The 18,039-nt window shown below is 35.9% G+C and overlaps 3 protein-coding genes across 3 annotated transcripts; 2 read left to right on the top strand and 1 right to left on the bottom strand.

Moving 5' to 3' along the window:
* Positions 1-359: 359 nt before the first annotated feature.
* Positions 360-2,209, bottom strand: LOC144551513 (cytochrome B5-like). The gene is made up of 3 exons (XM_078299491.1): positions 2,008-2,209; positions 1,834-1,900; positions 360-820 (listed from the first exon to the last, which is right to left on the bottom strand). Exons 1-3 carry the CDS (start codon positions 2,089-2,091, stop codon positions 549-551), a joined length of 423 nt encoding a protein of 140 aa, XP_078155617.1. The 5' UTR covers positions 2,092-2,209; the 3' UTR covers positions 360-548.
* A 3,925-nt stretch (positions 2,210-6,134) lies between these two features.
* On the top strand, positions 6,135-9,822 carry LOC144551505 (adenine DNA glycosylase-like). Its single transcript, XM_078299481.1, has 7 exons — positions 6,135-6,687; positions 7,053-7,112; positions 7,327-7,443; positions 7,736-7,833; positions 8,347-8,891; positions 9,098-9,204; positions 9,587-9,822. Exons 1-7 carry the CDS (start codon positions 6,265-6,267, stop codon positions 9,674-9,676), a joined length of 1,440 nt encoding a protein of 479 aa, XP_078155607.1. The 5' UTR covers positions 6,135-6,264; the 3' UTR covers positions 9,677-9,822.
* Positions 9,823-13,276: 3,454 nt separating this feature from the next.
* Positions 13,277-14,734, top strand: LOC144564345 (PAN domain-containing protein At5g03700-like). The gene has a single exon (XM_078313951.1). The coding sequence runs from the start codon at positions 13,277-13,279 to the stop codon at positions 14,732-14,734; it is 1,458 nt and encodes a 485-aa protein (XP_078170077.1).
* Positions 14,735-18,039: the final 3,305 nt, after the last annotated feature.

The following is an 18,039-nucleotide window of genomic DNA, read 5'->3' as shown; positions in this document are numbered from 1 at the left end:
CATATGACCCTAAGCATCATAGCATACTCAGGAAAAAAAAAATACAATGCCCAACAGAGGACTCAAAGTTCAGCGTCAATACAGCAAGTAAAATAAATTGGGATTCCAGTGTTGCAAGCTAAATGTCAAATAAAGGTTGTGGCATTTGGTGTCACTGGAATCCTCCTTGGTAAAATAATTGATACACAGATAGTTATCACAATATGAAACAACAAAATGCATCATGAAAACAACTAGGACCAGGTGCAGACTCAGATCTCCACCTCATTAGAAGATTTATCAGACCCAATTAAACTATCTATCAAAATTCAAAGTAGAAAATTACTAGATACCAGAAGTTCAAACAGTAAAACTCGAGATGAAGTAACTCAAAACCAAAAAATTTGTGAATATTGTCATAAATCGATAATACAAAAGTAAAACTCGAGATGCAGTAACTTACAAAGACGATTATTTTAAAATGACAATTAAAAGGAGAAACTATTGCTCAAATCTACAAGCCTTCCATCTTTCAATAGTACACAAGTACCACCACACAATAAATCTATTCATTTCTCTTCATCCTTGATAATAAAAGTAAGATAATACCAGGCCACAAATGCAAAAATAAGAACGAGCACCGGCAAAAGATAATCAACAAAGGTGGCCTGCTTCTCCTTGTTGGCTTCAGCATAGGAAGTGGGTCTTGATGATGCTTCACCACTGGCCACATAGGGGGGCACATAACCCTCTACCGATCCAATCAGGTAGCTCTCCATCATGCTAACTGCTGCTGTGCTGTGGCCTACATTTTCAAATGCATCTGTGGCATCTCCAGAGGCTTTTTGGTGGATCCAATGTGGCACCAAACAAATAGCATATACATGTAGTTAATACATGCACTCGTGGGAAGTTTATTTTCATAAGAAAAAAAAAGAAGCCCGACTAACAGCAATAGGTAGTAACTACTTGATAAAATAGACCCTTACATTGGGGTCTATTGTTGATGATACCTGAGGTCCTAGGCACAATTGATGCTGGCATATCTGGTACAGCAAAGATCTAGCATGGCATAACAAGCATTGGCTTTGGTTCTACTTTGCTGTTGTTTACTAATTTTGTGACAGGAGTTTCATGCCAAAACACTTGAATGATAATTATGGACCGAAAAAAAAGGGGACACAAATCAGGTTCATACCAGGCATGCACGTGTGGACCAATAGTCATACAGTGCTGAAATATCAGACCAGAATGTAAGGTCGAAGTATATTGAACGTTTGAAATTCACCAATTAATATTTGTCACTTATCACCCGTGAGTACTAGGAAAGTCAAGGTATAGCTTATAAGTGATAGTCAGATGGTAAATGCTGTATAGAACTATAATATAGATGCTAACTCAATAGAGGTAAACTTAGTTCAGTATTGAATAAAATGGAAAAACTACTGTATAACCTATTATTTTTAGGTTCGCAGGAGGGCATAAGATGAATAAGTTATTTATCTATAGAAGAGCCACTGAGTTCGGCAACAATTCCATAGAAGAATCACTGTGTTGAGTGAACCGATGTGGTTTCAATTGAAATTCAATTCAAAATTAAGAAATTAAGGTAGAATGTTGCTGTTAAAATAATGTTAGCCACGGATTAAAACCTCAAGCTTCCGTTACTATAGAATGATTAAGGGCACAAATGGCACAATTTCTCATGATATATCTTATCAAGCCTAAAACTTGAAGCTTCTCTGACCACAAAACTTTTGGGACTCAAAGAACGAGAAATAAAGGACCAAATCTTTTTTAATCTCGTGTTATTATAAGCTAATAGTGCAAAAATAATAGAAGAAAAACAAAAACCTGAAGCATGGAGAAGAACCTCATCCCCTCCAGGGTGATCCTCTAAGAACTTGGTCACATCATAGACCTAAAAGATTTAACAAATAATAAATATCAAATTTTGAAAGCAATAATTTTTAGATAAAGAACAAGAAAGAAGGGAGCAGGGACAAGGATGAGATCTCAGATTTCTACCTTGCCATTGATGAGTAGCCAGCAATCATCCCTTGAGGTGTGGAGTGAAACCTCAGATGCGGGGAATATCTTCAAATCTCCCATATTTTGTTTGCTCGGAGAGATCTAAGAGGAATTGAGGGTTCGTGCGCTTTATGTGCGCGTGTTTGCGCTAATGAGTAGAAGCGAGAAGAGCAGCTTGGGGAGGAGGAGAGTGGAGAAATGGGAGGGTGACCGGAATGCGTTGAAATAATTCATCCTAAGGTAGCAGAATATTTTTGTTTATATATGGACCATCCGATCAGAATCCGCACGATATTAAAGGGGCCCTGGCATTTCACCTCGGACCGGATTATGATCGGACGGTGCAGATATAAGCCGAAATATTATGTTACCTCAGAGGATATGATTGACTGGATCCCAATCAGGTTGGTGTTAGTTGACTGGGAGATCCCTGTTATTCAGTCTGGACCGTTCGATTTGACCAGATGATGCAGATCACGTAGAGGTCGTTCGGCAACAAGGATTAAGAGTGAAGGATTAAGAGCTTAAGGAGCGCTAAGGAACCGATGTTTGGTTGTCTTAATCTGTGAATTTTGCTGAGAAAACTAAAGGAAGGGGTATGTGTGCCTTAAAGTCCGGGTAGATGATTAAGATCTGGGCAAAAGGAAGCTAAAGGAGGTATTTTTAATCCGCGCTTAAGAACAGGGGCGGATCTTAAGTCAAGCTGGGGGGTGCTAAGCCACCCCAAGATTTTACAATTTGTTTACCAAGTACTTGTAAATTTAACTAACTTCTTTTTTATATATGGATTAGCCCCCTTATAAATAATATAATAAATTTGAAGGGCTTACAAGTAACACGTAGAAATTAGAATAGCTGACGGTTGCTCATTCATTTCCAATTAAACGCTTTGATTTCCCAATCCAGCACAGTGAAAATAGGAAAGACATCCATTCCAAATTCCAACGTTTCCCTTTCCAACTTGGAAAGGTCAAATATAGTAGAAAATAAAATAAAGAAAGTGCCCAATGAGATGGAAAAAGAACAATCTATGTAACTCTATTCTCTAGCAAATAGCCAGTGAGAAAAAATGTAACACAAAAGAAAGAAAAAATATCTTCACCGTTCATAGCAAACAGGAAAAAAACAAATGTCCAAAGACAAAAAAAATTTACATTCAAAATTTCTATCTCTATTGCAGCAATGCGAAATGTACGACCTCACTTTTAAAATTGATTTACGTTTTGAATTGAGGTTTTGGTATCTATCTGCAAATTGTTAATTAATACTATTCATTATAATTTTTTGATAAAAGTTGATTTCACTATCATGCCAGATTCAAAAGGGTTTATTTCACTTTCATGCTAAATTGTTAATATGTTATTTTTTTTTATTCATGATTAAAATTTTAGTTTAATTTTGATAGATATGTGTGTTATTGGTGTTAGTAATTTATTGTATATTTTTATGAAATTAAAACGTGAAATATCTAATTATCTTGGGTTATATTATATCATATATTTGTTTTTTTTTTTAATAATTGTTTAGCCCCCCTATACTCAAATTCTAGTTCCGCCCCTGCTAAAGAACCGGTGCTCGGTAAGATTAAGCGGCTAAGGAAGCTAAAGAAAGCAGATTAAGTCTTAAGGAGGCTTAATCCTTTGTTGCCGAACGGCCCCATAAGATGTAGAAGCGGTCCGTCTGTTTTGAATAGCTCCTGGAAAGGATGCAGCGTCCGGATTACTCAAATTTTGAGTTTGGATCCGGACCGTCTGATCTACCATGGCAAGGAACTATGTGCATTTCACTTTTAATTAGATTAATTCAAATTTAAGCTCAAAATTTGATTTATTTTAGGGCGTGTTTGGCGGACGGAGGAGAATAAAAATAGAAATTAGATTGCAAAATTTTTAAATTAATTTTTATTGTTCATGTGGGCAAAAATAATTCAATCTGAGTGAATTTTTTTAGAGAATCCGGACCGTCTTGGAAATACAAACAGGATAGATTCTTTGTCAACAGATGGATCTCGTATTCTCGTGTGAGTTAGAGTGTAATTTTGTAAGGATTGTTTGGCAATAATTTTTTTTTGTGAAAATATGAAAATATATATATATATAAGAATGAGAATATTAATTTGTAAATTCTTAAGATTATTTTCATTTATAGAAAAATTTAAAATATGAGTGTCCGGCGAATACGTTAGATTTGAAATTATTTAATCCTATGTCAATATGGTTATTTTAACTCTTGAAAAAAAAAATTAAAATATGAAACGGTCAATAACCCATTTAACCCTTTGCAAAGAGACATAAAAGTCACAAAACAACCGGCCCATTAATGGTCCAGATAAATCATTGTGAGTGGTGATTATTAACGAGTATGGTTAATATAATATCTGTGTCATTTCAGTGTATATAACACAAATTCTAAAACATATCAAATCGAGTTTAAATGGTGAATCTAAACCGTTCAAACCAATTTACTTTATGAGTGATGCGTTTATATGCAAACTTTTTATATTTTCAAGTTATTTTAGTATCAAATCAAGTGGCGAAAAAATTGAAAAATGAATGTATTAAAATTAACTTAAAAACTTAAACATTTGACCACTTGACTTGATATAAAATAAACTAAAAAACTTATAAATTTTACATGTAAACGCACAACTAATGAAGTAGATCGGTTTGAACGGTTTGGATTCACCATTTGAAATCGATTTGATAGGTTTTGAAATTTGTGTTATGTAGACTAAAATGACACTGATGTTATATTAGCCATACTCATTATTAACAGTCCACATATTATTACATCAATGGTCTATCTGTCTAGAGCAAAATGAATTGATGGTCAAAATCATGGATCTTCAATTCATTCATATAAAAGATGATAACCCATAAATCATCTAATTTATTTATTTCGTTTAAAAAGTTTGAATCATCTAATTTAACTTGAAACTATTTTTAAAATAATATTTTATTTTTCTAAAAAAAAATTATAACAACTAACAACATGTAAGAAGGTCTGTTGCAAATATGAATAAGAAGGTTTGCTGCTACAATTTTTGTGTTATTCATGGTATTTGGTTCTTTAACCAATTCAATACCGGTACGCTGCTGCCCTACCCGATCAATTGCTACCGTACCGATACACTGCCGTTCGAGAAAAGGGGTTGTTGCCCTTACGCATAGTGGATTGAATTCGGGTAGGGTACGGGTACCTCGGGTACGGGTAGGGCGGGTAGTCGGGTAGGGCGGGTACGGGTAGGGCGGGTAGTCGGGTAGGCGGGTACGGGTAGGTCGGGTAGGGTTTTAAAAAAGTGTACCCTACCCGTTTCAAACCCGTGCCCGTCCCGGGTAACGGGTACCTCGGGTACGGGTAGTCGGGTAGGGCGGGTAGGGTACGGGTATTTTATTTATTTATTTATTTTTTTTTAATACTGTTTTTTAGTTTTTTTTTCTGTTTTTAATATTATTTTTTTCGGCGGCAAAATAATTTTGAATTTTGAATTTAAAAAAAACGGGTAAAGGGTAATGGGTAAACGGGTAAAAGTACACGGGTAAAAGGGTAAAGTAGGTCGGGTAAACGGGTGCGGGTACGGGTAAAACGGGTGCGGGTAGACGGGTTTCAGGTACGGGTAAAACGGGTACGGGTTGGGCGGGTTTTTTCCCGAATCATTGAGTCCGGTCCGTCTCAAACCCGTACCCGTGTACCCGTTTACCCACCTATACCCGGACACGGGTACGGGTACCTCGGGTAACGGGTACGGGTCGGGTAAAACGGGTCATACCCGTTCGGGTAAAAGCAAACCACTACTTACGCACTATAATCAGGCCTACCGCATACCGAATCCGTACTTTTGGATATCTTCAAAGAACTTCCAAAATATCAAAGGAGTACAATATAATCGTTTTAATTCAGACAAGCATCCGTTAAGTGTATTTGTAATAGTTTGATATTTGACAACTATTAACGATTAAACAATCATTAAGACCGTTTTTTTACAACACTGACTCCAATTCAATTTATATGTGGTCGAATTTACTGACTTATTACAACAAATTATTTACAATATTATTTATAAAAATCAGGAGACTATATGAAAAAAATATCAATATTTAATATATTAGACTTGAGCGGGACTAGCAATTACTTCAAATTTCGCCGTCGTCTCCGCCACCATTCCCCAGTTACCACCACTCGCCAAAACCCTCCTCCCAAACTAAAATCCCAACCAAAATCCGAATTTAATCTCTTTTTCTCCCTTTTATTTCCATGGAATCCCAATCAAATCCGCAAACCACCATGCAACTGAGGAGGAGCACCCGCTTAACCTCCAAGAGCATCCCGACCTCCAGTCTTCCCTCCCAACCTGTCCCAAAGATAACCCAAAACCACAACCGCCTTCCCCAGACCAAAACAAGAGACATCGAAGACTATTTCTCGCAAGACGAAGACAACTGCGTTCGCGCGCATCTTCTCAGGTGGTACGACCACAAACAGAGAGAGCTTCCTTGGCGAAGGAAGCATGGCGGGGCCTGGGACGATGACGGGGACGCGATGGAAAAACGGGCATATGAGGTGTGGGTGAGTGAAGTCATGCTCCAGCAAACCAGGGTTTCTTCTGTGGTTGCGTATTATAACCGCTGGATGGAGCGCTGGCCCACTGTGCACAGCCTCGCCAAAGCTTCTCAGGAGGTTTGTCATTTTTTTTTTGTTCTGGTTTCTTGCTTGATGGTAGCAAATGTATACTACAATTTTCTCCATTTCCAACCTTGTTTTTGTATACTCCAATTTTCTCCATTTCCAACCTTGTTTTTATGTTTTTAATAAATTGCAAGATAGATCATAGGTAGGACAATGAGGATAACTTGCACTGACCAAAGAAAAAAATACACAGATTGAATGCCAAATGTTGGTAAGAATTGTTAAATCTAGATACTAGTACACAACAGATGGTTAATTGGAGCTAGACGGGCTTAATTTGGACTAACTTCCGGGTCTCATTGTAGTGCTGTATCAATAATGGTAATTTGTCCATATATCCTTCCACACTGTTGCAGGAAGTGAATGAGATGTGGGCTGGCTTGGGATACTACCGAAGGGCTCGATTTCTGCTAGAGGTGTAATGTCTATTAAACCCAAACTCAAAAAGGCTTTTCTGGCAACCTATGTCAAATTTTTCCTATAAGAAATGAGTTTCACTTTTGAAGCCCCAAATGTTCTGGAATACTTCTAAGAGCAAAGTCTATTATTTACTAAAACAACTATAATCAGAGCATGTGAAATTGTGAAATCTTTTATGTACTTGTATATGTTTTTTTTTTGGGCACTAAGGGAGCAAAATCAATTGCAAAACAAGGGCGCTTCCCAGGAAATGCTGCCGAGCTCCTTGGTGTACCAGGAATTGGAAACTACACAGCTGGAGCCATTGCTTCCATAGCTTTCAATGAAGTAACATCTCTTAATTTTCATCTTGGTTCTTTTGCATCCCTTAAATTTTGTCCTATGTTTCTGTACCTGACTGCAATCATACCACAAGAGTGCTTGTTTGGTATTGCAAATGTGATCCAGTTTGCAACTAAACCTCAACAAATCCTGCACTGTGCTAGCAACCACCAACAACCCATCACAAAGCAGGATTGAATTGTGGTTAATATCTGCCTATAACCCTAACTGATTGGTACATTATATAATACATTTCAGCTGCTGTTTTTATTTGACCATAATGTTTTCCCCTTTTAAGGTTGTACCAGTTGTTGATGGAAATGTCGTACGAGTGATTAGTAGGCTCAAGGCAATTTCTTTGAACCCAAAGGAGTCTTCCACAGTGAAGCTTATCTGGTTAGTACCAAACACACATTGTCGGTGACTAATGCGCTTGAGTTTATTTTTGAATTATTTATATTTTATCAGCAGCCTTTTCCATCTCTGGCAAACAGCAACAACTGTTTGTTGTGTTTGCAAAAAAAGCACAACATTTTTCATATCCCCAATAGATGCACAACATATTAAGATATTTACAAACAAATACCTTGACAGGTGGGTCACTGTGATGGAAAATTATATTCCATTGAATGTTAGATATCTACTGGTTTGAAAATATTTAATTGAATTTATTTATAATAACTGGGGATGTCAGCATTTCAGCTTGATCTACTTCAGTCTCGACAGTTGGGTGTTTTTCTGGAAAAAAAAATGGATGCAAACAATGTTGCCATTTTGCAAATATGGTAAATTGAGGGTGTATAGTTACAGTTTGCTCTTGCCTCATATCTTTAGTCTTCAAGGACATATCCTCCCTGATCCTGTGGTTAACAATGATCTATTAATTTATATTTATGTTGCATTCTCTAGGAATCTGGCTGGGCAATTAGTTGATAAATCAAGGCCAGGAGACCTCAATCAAGCATTAATGGAACTCGGTGCAACAATATGCATGCCAACAAACCCTAAATGTACCAATTGCCCAGTCTCTGATCAATGCCGAGCACTTTCTTTGTCGAGATGTAACAAATCTTCTATAAAAGTCACCGACTTCCCACCAAAAGTTATCAAGTCAAAACAAAGGCTCGAATTTGCGGCTGTCTGTGTTGTCATTGTGCAAAATGAGTTGTGTGAAAATCAGAAGCATGTTAGTGGAAATTTGTATCTTTTAGTGAAGAGGCCAGACAAGGGTTTGCTTGCAGGCTTGTGGGAGTTTCCGTCGGTTTTGGTTGCGCAAAAACAAACCGATGTGAAATCAAGGAGAACAGAGATGGATAACTATTTGAAGAACTTAAATTTTGATTTGGGAAAGGATTATGATTTGGTAATTAGAGAGGAGGTTGGCAAGTACCTCCACATTTTTTCTCACATTCGGCTTCAGATGCATGTTGAGCTCATGATGTTGACTACTAAAGGTTACAAATCTAATTCGATTGTGGGAATTTGAACAATCAACTCCATATTTTTTTCCTGTTTTCCATTTTTTATTTGAATACACCTTAAATCAACCTGAAAGTGTAAAGAATGCACAAAATTAAGCAAACAAAGTAGGAATCTCAAATTATGCGTGAGTGAGGCTTAATCTGTATATTTTCTGATGTGTTTTCATGGTTGATTGAAGGTGGCTTGGGCCAACTGGAAAACCAAATGAAAAACTGTCAAGTGACATGGAAGTTTGTCCATGGGAGTGCAATGGAATCAATGGGCTTGACATCTGGCATAAGAAAGGTACTGCAAAGCTTAATATTTCCAGTTCAAAGGAAATCCTTAAAGCTTTACTATTTCACTAAACTACAATAATTTTCTAGTTTGGTGGTTGACTACCTGAGACTCCCTATCAAATTGAACTGACTTATTTGTCCAAGAATATGGATAGGGATTGAACTGGTTAAATTTGGTGCAGTTATACCATAAAGGGTACAAATATTTTCTAAAAAAAAATGAGGCACAAATATGGCTGCTAGGCCTCCATCTAAATAATTTAATTATATGTTTGATTAAAGAAAAAGCTGTAGCTAGCTGTCAATTGAAACACAGATCAGATTGTTCATGTTTTAAGAAGTTTAAGATCTTGCAACAATCTTCATTCCTTCAATTTGCAATTTTGTAGGTCTATAATATGATTGAGGAATTCAGAACAAACCAAATGTTAACAAATATGGGAGAACCTATAAGAAAGCTTAAGAGAATAAGGTCCTAGTAAGCATCAAGTGCTAATTTAACATTGCCTAATTTTGTATATTAGTCTGATTAGATCTTCAGAAGCTAATGATGCTTTGAAGATACTAGTTTTAATTTTATTTTGCAAAATCGTTCTAATGCCTCTTTTTAACCAGCGATATGAACGTACACTTGTATGCTGATTGCTTTTGTTTTTTTTCAAGTTAATTATGTGTGGAAGTTGGGTAGTGCAAGGGTTTGAGGTAATATTTTCTTTCTTTTTCTTTTGTTCTGATCTTGGGTCATAGCCCAAAGTATGCACACTGGTCGTGCGAGACTTGTAGTGACTCAAGCATATTTATTTTGGCATCATTTTTTTCCTGCCAACTTTGTGCCAGTGTGTACTAGTGATGATATCCCTTGAAGCATATATGCGATAGATAAACCCCAATTTATTGCTTCTTCTCCACGAATAATGCCCACTCCTTCCACTCGTTCCAAAAAAATGGGATTCCGATTTATCTAAATAACCAAGTCATAAGAAAACACATTGGATAATAATTTTCTAGATACTGTTAAGTAAACACCTGATATTGTTGAAGTATAGCTCGAACAAAATCTCTTGCAGCAACTTGAACACTACCAAAATAATTTGGGAGAAATTGGTGGTACCTAGTATAATTTTTTTTACAGAGTTCGAAAAAAATTAGGGGTCAGAAATCGTAGTAATGATCTCCTTTTGCAACTGCAAATGGCAAAATATTGTGCAAATCAGAAATGTCATAAATGGAATCATGCTGAATTATTGTATTTGCATAGGATTATGAAAACATCTGGTCTGCTTTTTAAGTAAGCTGATGCAATTCCAAATATAATAGGCGCAGTTGTGGAGAAGACCATTGCCTTCTTCTAATATACATAGACTTGTATTATTGAGTGAGTCTATGGTACTATGCATATTACGATTTGGCACCGTGCTACGGCTCTATATTCGAGTTTTCAAATCCTAACGGTCGATCCGAACCGTTCATCTTGTTCTCCATATTAATATGTGTTTGGAGACCAAATTTTACATTTTTTGAAATTTTTTGACTATTTTTTGAAATTTATTGAAAATCACTGTTTTTGGATGGTCCAGAATTTTCAGATCAAGTGATTTTCTAAATATCTAAAAAAATAGTCAAAAAATTTCAAAAAATGTAAAATTTGGTCTCCAAACACATATTAATATGGAGAACAAGATGAACGGTTCGGATCGACCGTTAGGATTTGAAAACTCGAATATGAGCCGTAGCACGGTGCCAAATCGTAATATGCATAGTACCATAGACTCACTCTGTATTATTTATGATTTTATATAGTTTGAACTTTGAAGATGTCTTTGGGCCTGGGCAGGCTGGCTGAAATAATTTACTGGAAATATTAATTTTAGCAAGAGTTTGTGCATATATAGGACCTAACTAATCTATATATATGCTGTTCATATAAAAATCTTAATTGTTAAATTGAATCGCAATACATGTCTTGATGCATATCATCTTAATACTCTAATAAACTAGTAAAAGTAGCTTTTTTAATTGTCTCGGTCCAGTATTTATTGTAGCTAGAACTTGAACAATCCGTGCATGTCTCTTCAATATAAAATATCCCAAGCTAGCATCAATATCAACTTGTGCATTTTTGTATTTCAGAGTATCTAGGAAAAGTTAACTTAGCAAGATTTGTTTTTCATTTAACCTCTATTTAATTAGTTTTAATATTTTGATATATTCAAGTAGTTCTTATACGGCTACATATATAAACTAGAGTTTATTTTTCGCAAGGATGATGGACGTAATTACGCCATCCGCTCATCATCATGCTTTGGCCTAACTAACTTAATTTTGCCTTGTATCAACAAGCCTTGAGATCGAATATTTTTAACGGGATCAGAAATTATGATGGATTGGTACAAATTTTTTAAGGAGGGACATAATTTTACAATTATGATGGATTGGTACAGATTTGTTTTCTTCCCATTTTTTTAAGGGTCGAAAAAGTAAAGTAAATTTCTAAAACCCAAAATATACAACTTTTAAAAAGTTGGCATGTCCTGATCAATAATAAGTAGACTTTGAACAATAATAAAGTTCCATTAATTAATAAAAATAAAAGTTATGACTCGGTTCGATTCTTTTTTCTTACATGAAAGAACATCTGTTCTGGTTGCCATGCTTCCATTTAATTTTCATTGTCCTCGAACTTTATCATCCGTACATAATGCCTCTATAAAAACCCAAATATTTAATAGTTAATATTCATACGGTGTAGATCACGTATACCGAACCGAACAGATAATGCCTTAAAAAAAACCGAACAAAGCAAATCCAATTTAGCAAACGATGACCATCTGTTCTTATGCTATGATTTGGCGTGGTGAATTTGAATTACCAATTAAAAAACTCGTGTACTTGTGCTGTTGTGCAATGATACATACTTTGTTAGTACGTACAAGTTTTACTATACCAATAAACCTTCCCAAAACGGTAATATTTTTTCATTAAAAAAGAGAGGTATTTACATGATTCACTCTTATATATTAGTCCTTTTTCGAACGAAAAAGAAAATAAACTTTATTTTTTCGCACGGAATGTGCTATCAGGCTACCAGCTAATGCACAAATTAAACTCGCTAAATGGTGCCTCTAGGTTGTAATGGATTAGTCCAGTGCCACATAAATGGAGAGGGCTTAAACTACTCAAGGCATGATGGTAATTTAATATAAATGAAATTAATTATATGATGTGACACCCTCAATTAGAGAAATTTTAATTTAAATTATCTCTGTCTTAAATTTTTATCATAATAATTTATAAATTGTGATTGTAATCCGTGGAACGTTTGAAGGAATCTACAAAAGCGTAGCCTATTGGTTGCCACCTGAACTGCCATGCCGTACAGATATATGGTATGTAGCATATATAACAAACATATTTAGAGCGAAAACATATATAGAATTTTCATTTAATGTCTCAACTCACAAAATATGTGTGTATGTAACAGCAATAGTTGATCACCAAAATCATTGAATTAATCCTCGAAATTTAATCTATATAAGCATTTAAACTAGGACTGTCCATCAATTTCAATTTTTGCTCTTTAAATACTTTGTATATAATTGTTCCAGAATAATTTAGAACCAAATTTATCTGTAATTTTGTATTGACTTTTCTTTCTTCATCTAGTAATTATGCATTTCATGTTGATTATTAGTCAAGTACAACTTGTATTATATAAATATTTTCCCTTTATATATTTTTTTTCCAGAGATTCCTGCCTACTGGTAACGTCAGTTAACCAACTAGAGCCTTTCTCCATGGAGTGGACTTTCTAAATTTTAAATACCTTCAAATAAAACCCCAGGTTTGACTTGAAAAGAAGCATAATTCAGAAGTACTGATCCCCTTCAAATTAAAACCAATTTACTCTCATGAAATAAAAGACTAATTTCCTTTTATCAAGCTTTGACTTTGATTAGAATCATATAAATATACCAACAAACCATGTTCCCTTCTCTTGGTCCGCTCTCATCTGATCTCTCAAACTTTTCCTTCTTCCTTTCTTCTAGGTCACTCATATATTACGTAATAATATTTTACCAATGAAATCAACAACAGAGAAGGGATTTTACATGGATCCCTTCTTTCTCTATTGTACAGCAATAATTCTGTTACTAGTTCATGGGACCGTCGCTGCGTCAAGCACAACCACACAGCTCAGCAATGGTTTCACAGCTACTCCAAGTAAGAATGATGCAGAGTTTGAACCATTTCTAACCGACTCTTCCGGGGTTTTTGCATTTGGGTTCATGCACGTTGGCATGACCAAACTTGACCTGGCAGTGATCCATCTCCCGTCCTCCCAACCTGTCTGGCGTGCCGTGCCATTTAATCAGTTCAATTGGGCAGCCACAACCACACTCTCCTTCGATGGAAACCTAGTCCTAATTGACAGCTCTATCCAGAAGGATCCAATTTGGTCGACTAATGCCTCTCCCATAGGTGATTATGTGGTCCTCCGCAACACATCAAACCTCGAAATACATCGCTTTGGTAATGAGAATGCGAAATCTATTTGGCAGAGCTTTGATCATCCATTCGACACACTCGTTCAAGGTCAAAATTTCACAGCTCTGACTCCACTCTTCACAGCCGACAAGCGTTACACCTTTCGAATTGGTATGGGATATATAGCCTTATACATGATGTTTGGTGGAAAACAAGAGATCAACTATTGGAAGCACACCGCTTTAGAGTCCGAGGGACAATTGTACGGAGTAATTGACCCACAAGGTTTCTTATATTTGCACAAACCTGATGGATCTAAAGCCGAGCAGCTCCCCTTTAACTCATATAACCGCGGCTTTGTAGGACTTCACCGCATGACATTACAGAGTGACGGCAATTTATATGTGTACTACTGGGATGGCAAACTATGGGTCCTAGACTATACAGCAGTCCAAGAACAATGCGGGTTACCAGGGACTTGCGGGTCCTACGGATTGTGCTACCCGGGACAGCACACGTGTTCATGCCTGATCAACGGCACTGATGGATGCCTTCAGACAGATTCAGGCGACTTTTGTGGCAAAGATAACAGTGATTACTCCTTTGTAAGAAGAGCCGGTGTCACTGTAGAATATACAGATCTCGTGTTGTCCATAACAGTGGAGTCATTGGATGACTGTGAGAAGATATGTGATGCCAACTGCAGTTGCTGGGGCACTTTGTTTGCCAATACATCGAAAGATTGTTACCTCATGGATTCCCCGATACAGACGGTTGAGGTGTCAGGGAATACTTATCAAGGGTATTTCAAAGTAAGGAACGGGAAGGGCGGTAAAGGGGACAGTAGCAGTGGTGGCGGTAAGAAGGGGAGTGGCATGACGATTGGATTGGTGGTGGCTTTTACATTAATTTTTGTGGCTTTGGCTGGCTATGGGGGTTACTTTTTTTGGGACAGAAGGCGCAACCAATTGCCACGGGTCCAGCTCGGGGGACCAACACAAGAAATGGCTCAAGGTTCGTATAAGGATCTTCATTCAATGTCGAATACTTGAAAACCAAGAAAATACTTCACTTCATGGAAGCAGACATAGATGTACATGAAATTTTTTTTAGTAATTTTAAGGCAGACAAGGTGATTTTCAGAGGTTTTGTTCATGTGTTGTTTGTTTTTGTTGTTTTTGTTTGCTTTCTCCTTTCGTTTGGTACATTTTTTTTTATTTTGGTTTTCTCTCTTTGACAAGTTTATTACAGAATTGAAGTCAAGATAGGTTCTTAATTGGTTGCTTTTGTTCGTGTAACTTTGGTAGGAATGCTTGTTTATTTATTTAGCAATTATATAGCTCTTAGTTATATTCAACCAAATAAGATCTCTCAATTATATATCATGGCAAAAATTATGCAGTTAAATGCGCAATGGTATCTTCGTCAAAATACCAGTTGCTGGTCTTGCACTTGGACAACAATATATATTTATCACGAGCATTGGAAATATTTTTTATTTTCAGAAGACTTTATTTAGAATTTTGGATGCGTATTGATTGGTACTTAAACAGAATAATGCACGCATGGCTGTTGTTATATAGATCCATTGACATTCAATTATTTACTAGTGGATATTTTTTAGTTTGACACCCGGTATTTTTTATTAACAAAATGTTTTCTTCCCTTGTCAAGGACAGGATTAACATACCTCTTTGTTTACAAAATTGTAGGAATGCTAAGTTAAATTGGAGTAAAGCAAAACATTTTCGAATATTTACGCAGAAGGATCTGGTTGTCAGATATTATTTTTCAAAGGTTGTTTTGGAAAATCTGATCCTTTGGCCTTGATAATAGTTATTAACAACAGGTCAAGTCAAATGCATAGTTTCTGTTTCAGAAGCATTTTCTAAAATTTTATACTTTGAAAGTTAAAGAACCAAAATGCAAACAAGACAATCACTGTCATACTCTTCATCAAACTTGAAGTTTGAACTACAAAGTCAGAACTTTTAATTAATTTTTGCTAATGATTTAAACCGTGGAAATTTCCTCTGTCCCATTTTGGTTTGACCAAGTTTTCATATCCAAAACTATTGCTATACTTTTTGTGGGCATGCCTAGCTAGTTTGGAAACTGAATCGTCTGCCCCCCGGGGGGCAGGAAATTCCTGCCCCCAGAGTCTCTGCGGAATGAGACCGGGGTGGGACCGGTTACTGTTTAAGGGTTTAACTATTGTTACTGTTTTTAAATGGGCCCCACCCGCAGAGACTCTGGGGACATGAATTTCCTGCCCCTCGGGGGGCAGACGATTCGGTCTCGGCTAGTTTGTGCCTTTGTGGTACACGATTTGCTTAATCTCTCTGCAGTAGGTTACAACAGATGACATTGACATCTTGCAGCTTTTTCTCTTTTCAGTTTCTAATTTTACGACCGTGTGGCGCACTTCTTGGTCTTTTTGTTTTGTTTTGTTATAATGTAACTATATCCCTTTTTATTATCTTGTAATTAGTGAAAATTTTGTATTTGTACCACAGTTTGGCAACAAGTTTATATATTATCTCATTCTGTCAATGTAACATACAAAGTTTTTGGGAATTAATTGCAATAACCAAAGTTGAAGAACAGTTTCATGATATCACACTCTTCTTGTGATAATAATAATTATTAAAGGTTGCAGAATCAATGTACAAATCTCTCTGATTTGAGTGTTTCAAAAAATTAAATAAAGAAAATGGAATCATGTTTTGGAATAAGATCCTATGCATTAATGTATTTTTTTCCATCATATAAAAAACTGCTTCTATATTCTGAACAAACATAATAACATAAAATACGCTTTTCTATATGTACATCTTTATCGATTATTGATTTCTCTAATTTTTTTTTTTGAGTAAGAATAGGAGTCATGCTCCTATTTGATTAACCGCAATTGGTTACATTGTTTAGGGGTTTAAAGATTAAACCCCTTGGTGTATTTACAACAACAACAAAAAAAAAAAAAAAAAAACCGAGTACAAAACGTCTCTGATAAAGCAAAATAGAAAAAACCAACAAAACAAAAAGATACATGAGTCTTGCTTATTAAGACATATATCTTCTATTCATCCAATCCCACTGGATCTCAATCTCCTCTAGCAGTTCTTCAATCGTCTTTGATTTCTCTCTAAAAGTCCTAGTGCATCTCTCTCTCCACAAGACAAATATAGCGATTAGCAGTAGCTCTCGTAGCTGTTTCGTCCTTGTTTTATCCAACAAAAAAATTTCAAAATCAATGGTTGTTGTCACCTGGTACCCAAGCTGATGAAAACTTCCATTGAACATTCGAATATAGAGCTGCTTTGAAAAAGGACAGTCTCTAAAAAGATGCTTTGTTGTTTCCTCATTCAATCGACACAATTGGCAAATACTCACAAAGGAAAATCCTCTTTTGTTCAGATTTTCAATAGTTAATATTCTATTTAGAAGCAGGAGCCATGCAAATATTTTGAAACGGGGTGGCACTGAAAGTTTCCATAAACTCATTAATTTCAAATTATGTTGTATATCTCCATTTTTTAAAGTGAAATATGCTGATTTCACCATAAAAGACCCGCCTGCATGTCCCTTCCAAATAGCATCATCTAGTTGATTTCTCTAATTGAAAATGATTATCCTTGTCAAATCCTTCTCTCTCAAGAAAAATAAAAAGCAAACTATGGTGTGCTGAATTCGTATCCTCTGAGTTAAGATCAGGACCGTCCAATTTAAATCTGCATGAATATTAAATGGTCCCATGAGCTACAGGCGTGTGCCGGATTGGTCTGAATTTTGATCAGACGGTCTGGAGATTAACTCAAACGGTGCGTAAATGCAGAGGATGTGATTCATGGTGTGCTACGGTGTGTCTAGGATTTAGGAGTCCTTTAAGTTTTTCCTAGAATCTAGGGTTTTCTTTATTATCTCAGTAGTGTACCTTTTTTTTTTTTTTTTTGTCTTCTAGCTCTAACTGCAGGTATATAGCTGTTGTTTTTTATTTTGTTTAATACAGGTTATGTAGTAGGCCGAGATTTTTATATTTACCCAAAAAAATATATTTTTTATTAAAAATAACCACTGTTCGACGAAATTTTTAAAAATACCCAACCCGTGGACAAAAACAGCGGCCCGGAATTTTTAATTCCGCCCGGTGGAAAAAATCCGCGGCCCGGAAATTTTAATAATTTTTTTTTTCTGGAGATTATGATGTTCAGTTTATTTGGAATTTAGATTAGTTTGAATTGTTAAGTTGGAGGTTTGTATAAATTTTATTTGTATGAATTGTTAAGTCAAAGTGCTTCTGAATTCAATTTTGCACCTCTGGTTAACATAGTAAAACATCTTCAAAAATCATGAAAAT

This window comes from Carex rostrata, chromosome 1 (genome assembly GCF_964058835.1).
Source record: "Carex rostrata chromosome 1, lpCarRost1.2, whole genome shotgun sequence".
Lineage (NCBI taxonomy): Eukaryota > Viridiplantae > Streptophyta > Magnoliopsida > Poales > Cyperaceae > Carex > Carex rostrata.
The sequence above is the reverse complement of the archived record's forward strand: the minus strand, read 5'-3'. Positions and strand labels throughout refer to the sequence as shown.

Excerpts from the sequence above, each read along its gene's own strand:
- LOC144551513 (XM_078299491.1), bottom strand. The coding sequence starts at position 2,091 with ATGGGAGATTTGAAGATATTCCCCGCATCTGAGGTTTCACTCCACACC. Across the intron at positions 1,901-2,007 it reads GGCTACTCATCAATGGCAAG|GTCTATGATGTGACCAAGTT; the intron begins GTAGAAATCTGA and ends TAAATCTTTTAG. Across the intron at positions 821-1,833 it reads GGTTCTTCTCCATGCTTCAG|CCTCTGGAGATGCCACAGAT; the intron begins GTTTTTGTTTTT and ends TCCACCAAAAAG.
- LOC144551505 (XM_078299481.1), top strand. The coding sequence starts at position 6,265 with ATGGAATCCCAATCAAATCCGCAAACCACCATGCAACTGAGGAGGAGC. Across the intron at positions 7,113-7,326 it reads GGGCTCGATTTCTGCTAGAG|GGAGCAAAATCAATTGCAAA; the intron begins GTGTAATGTCTA and ends TTGGGCACTAAG. Across the intron at positions 7,834-8,346 it reads TCCACAGTGAAGCTTATCTG|GAATCTGGCTGGGCAATTAG; the intron begins GTTAGTACCAAA and ends TGCATTCTCTAG.
- LOC144564345 (XM_078313951.1), top strand. The coding sequence starts at position 13,277 with ATGAAATCAACAACAGAGAAGGGATTTTACATGGATCCCTTCTTTCTC.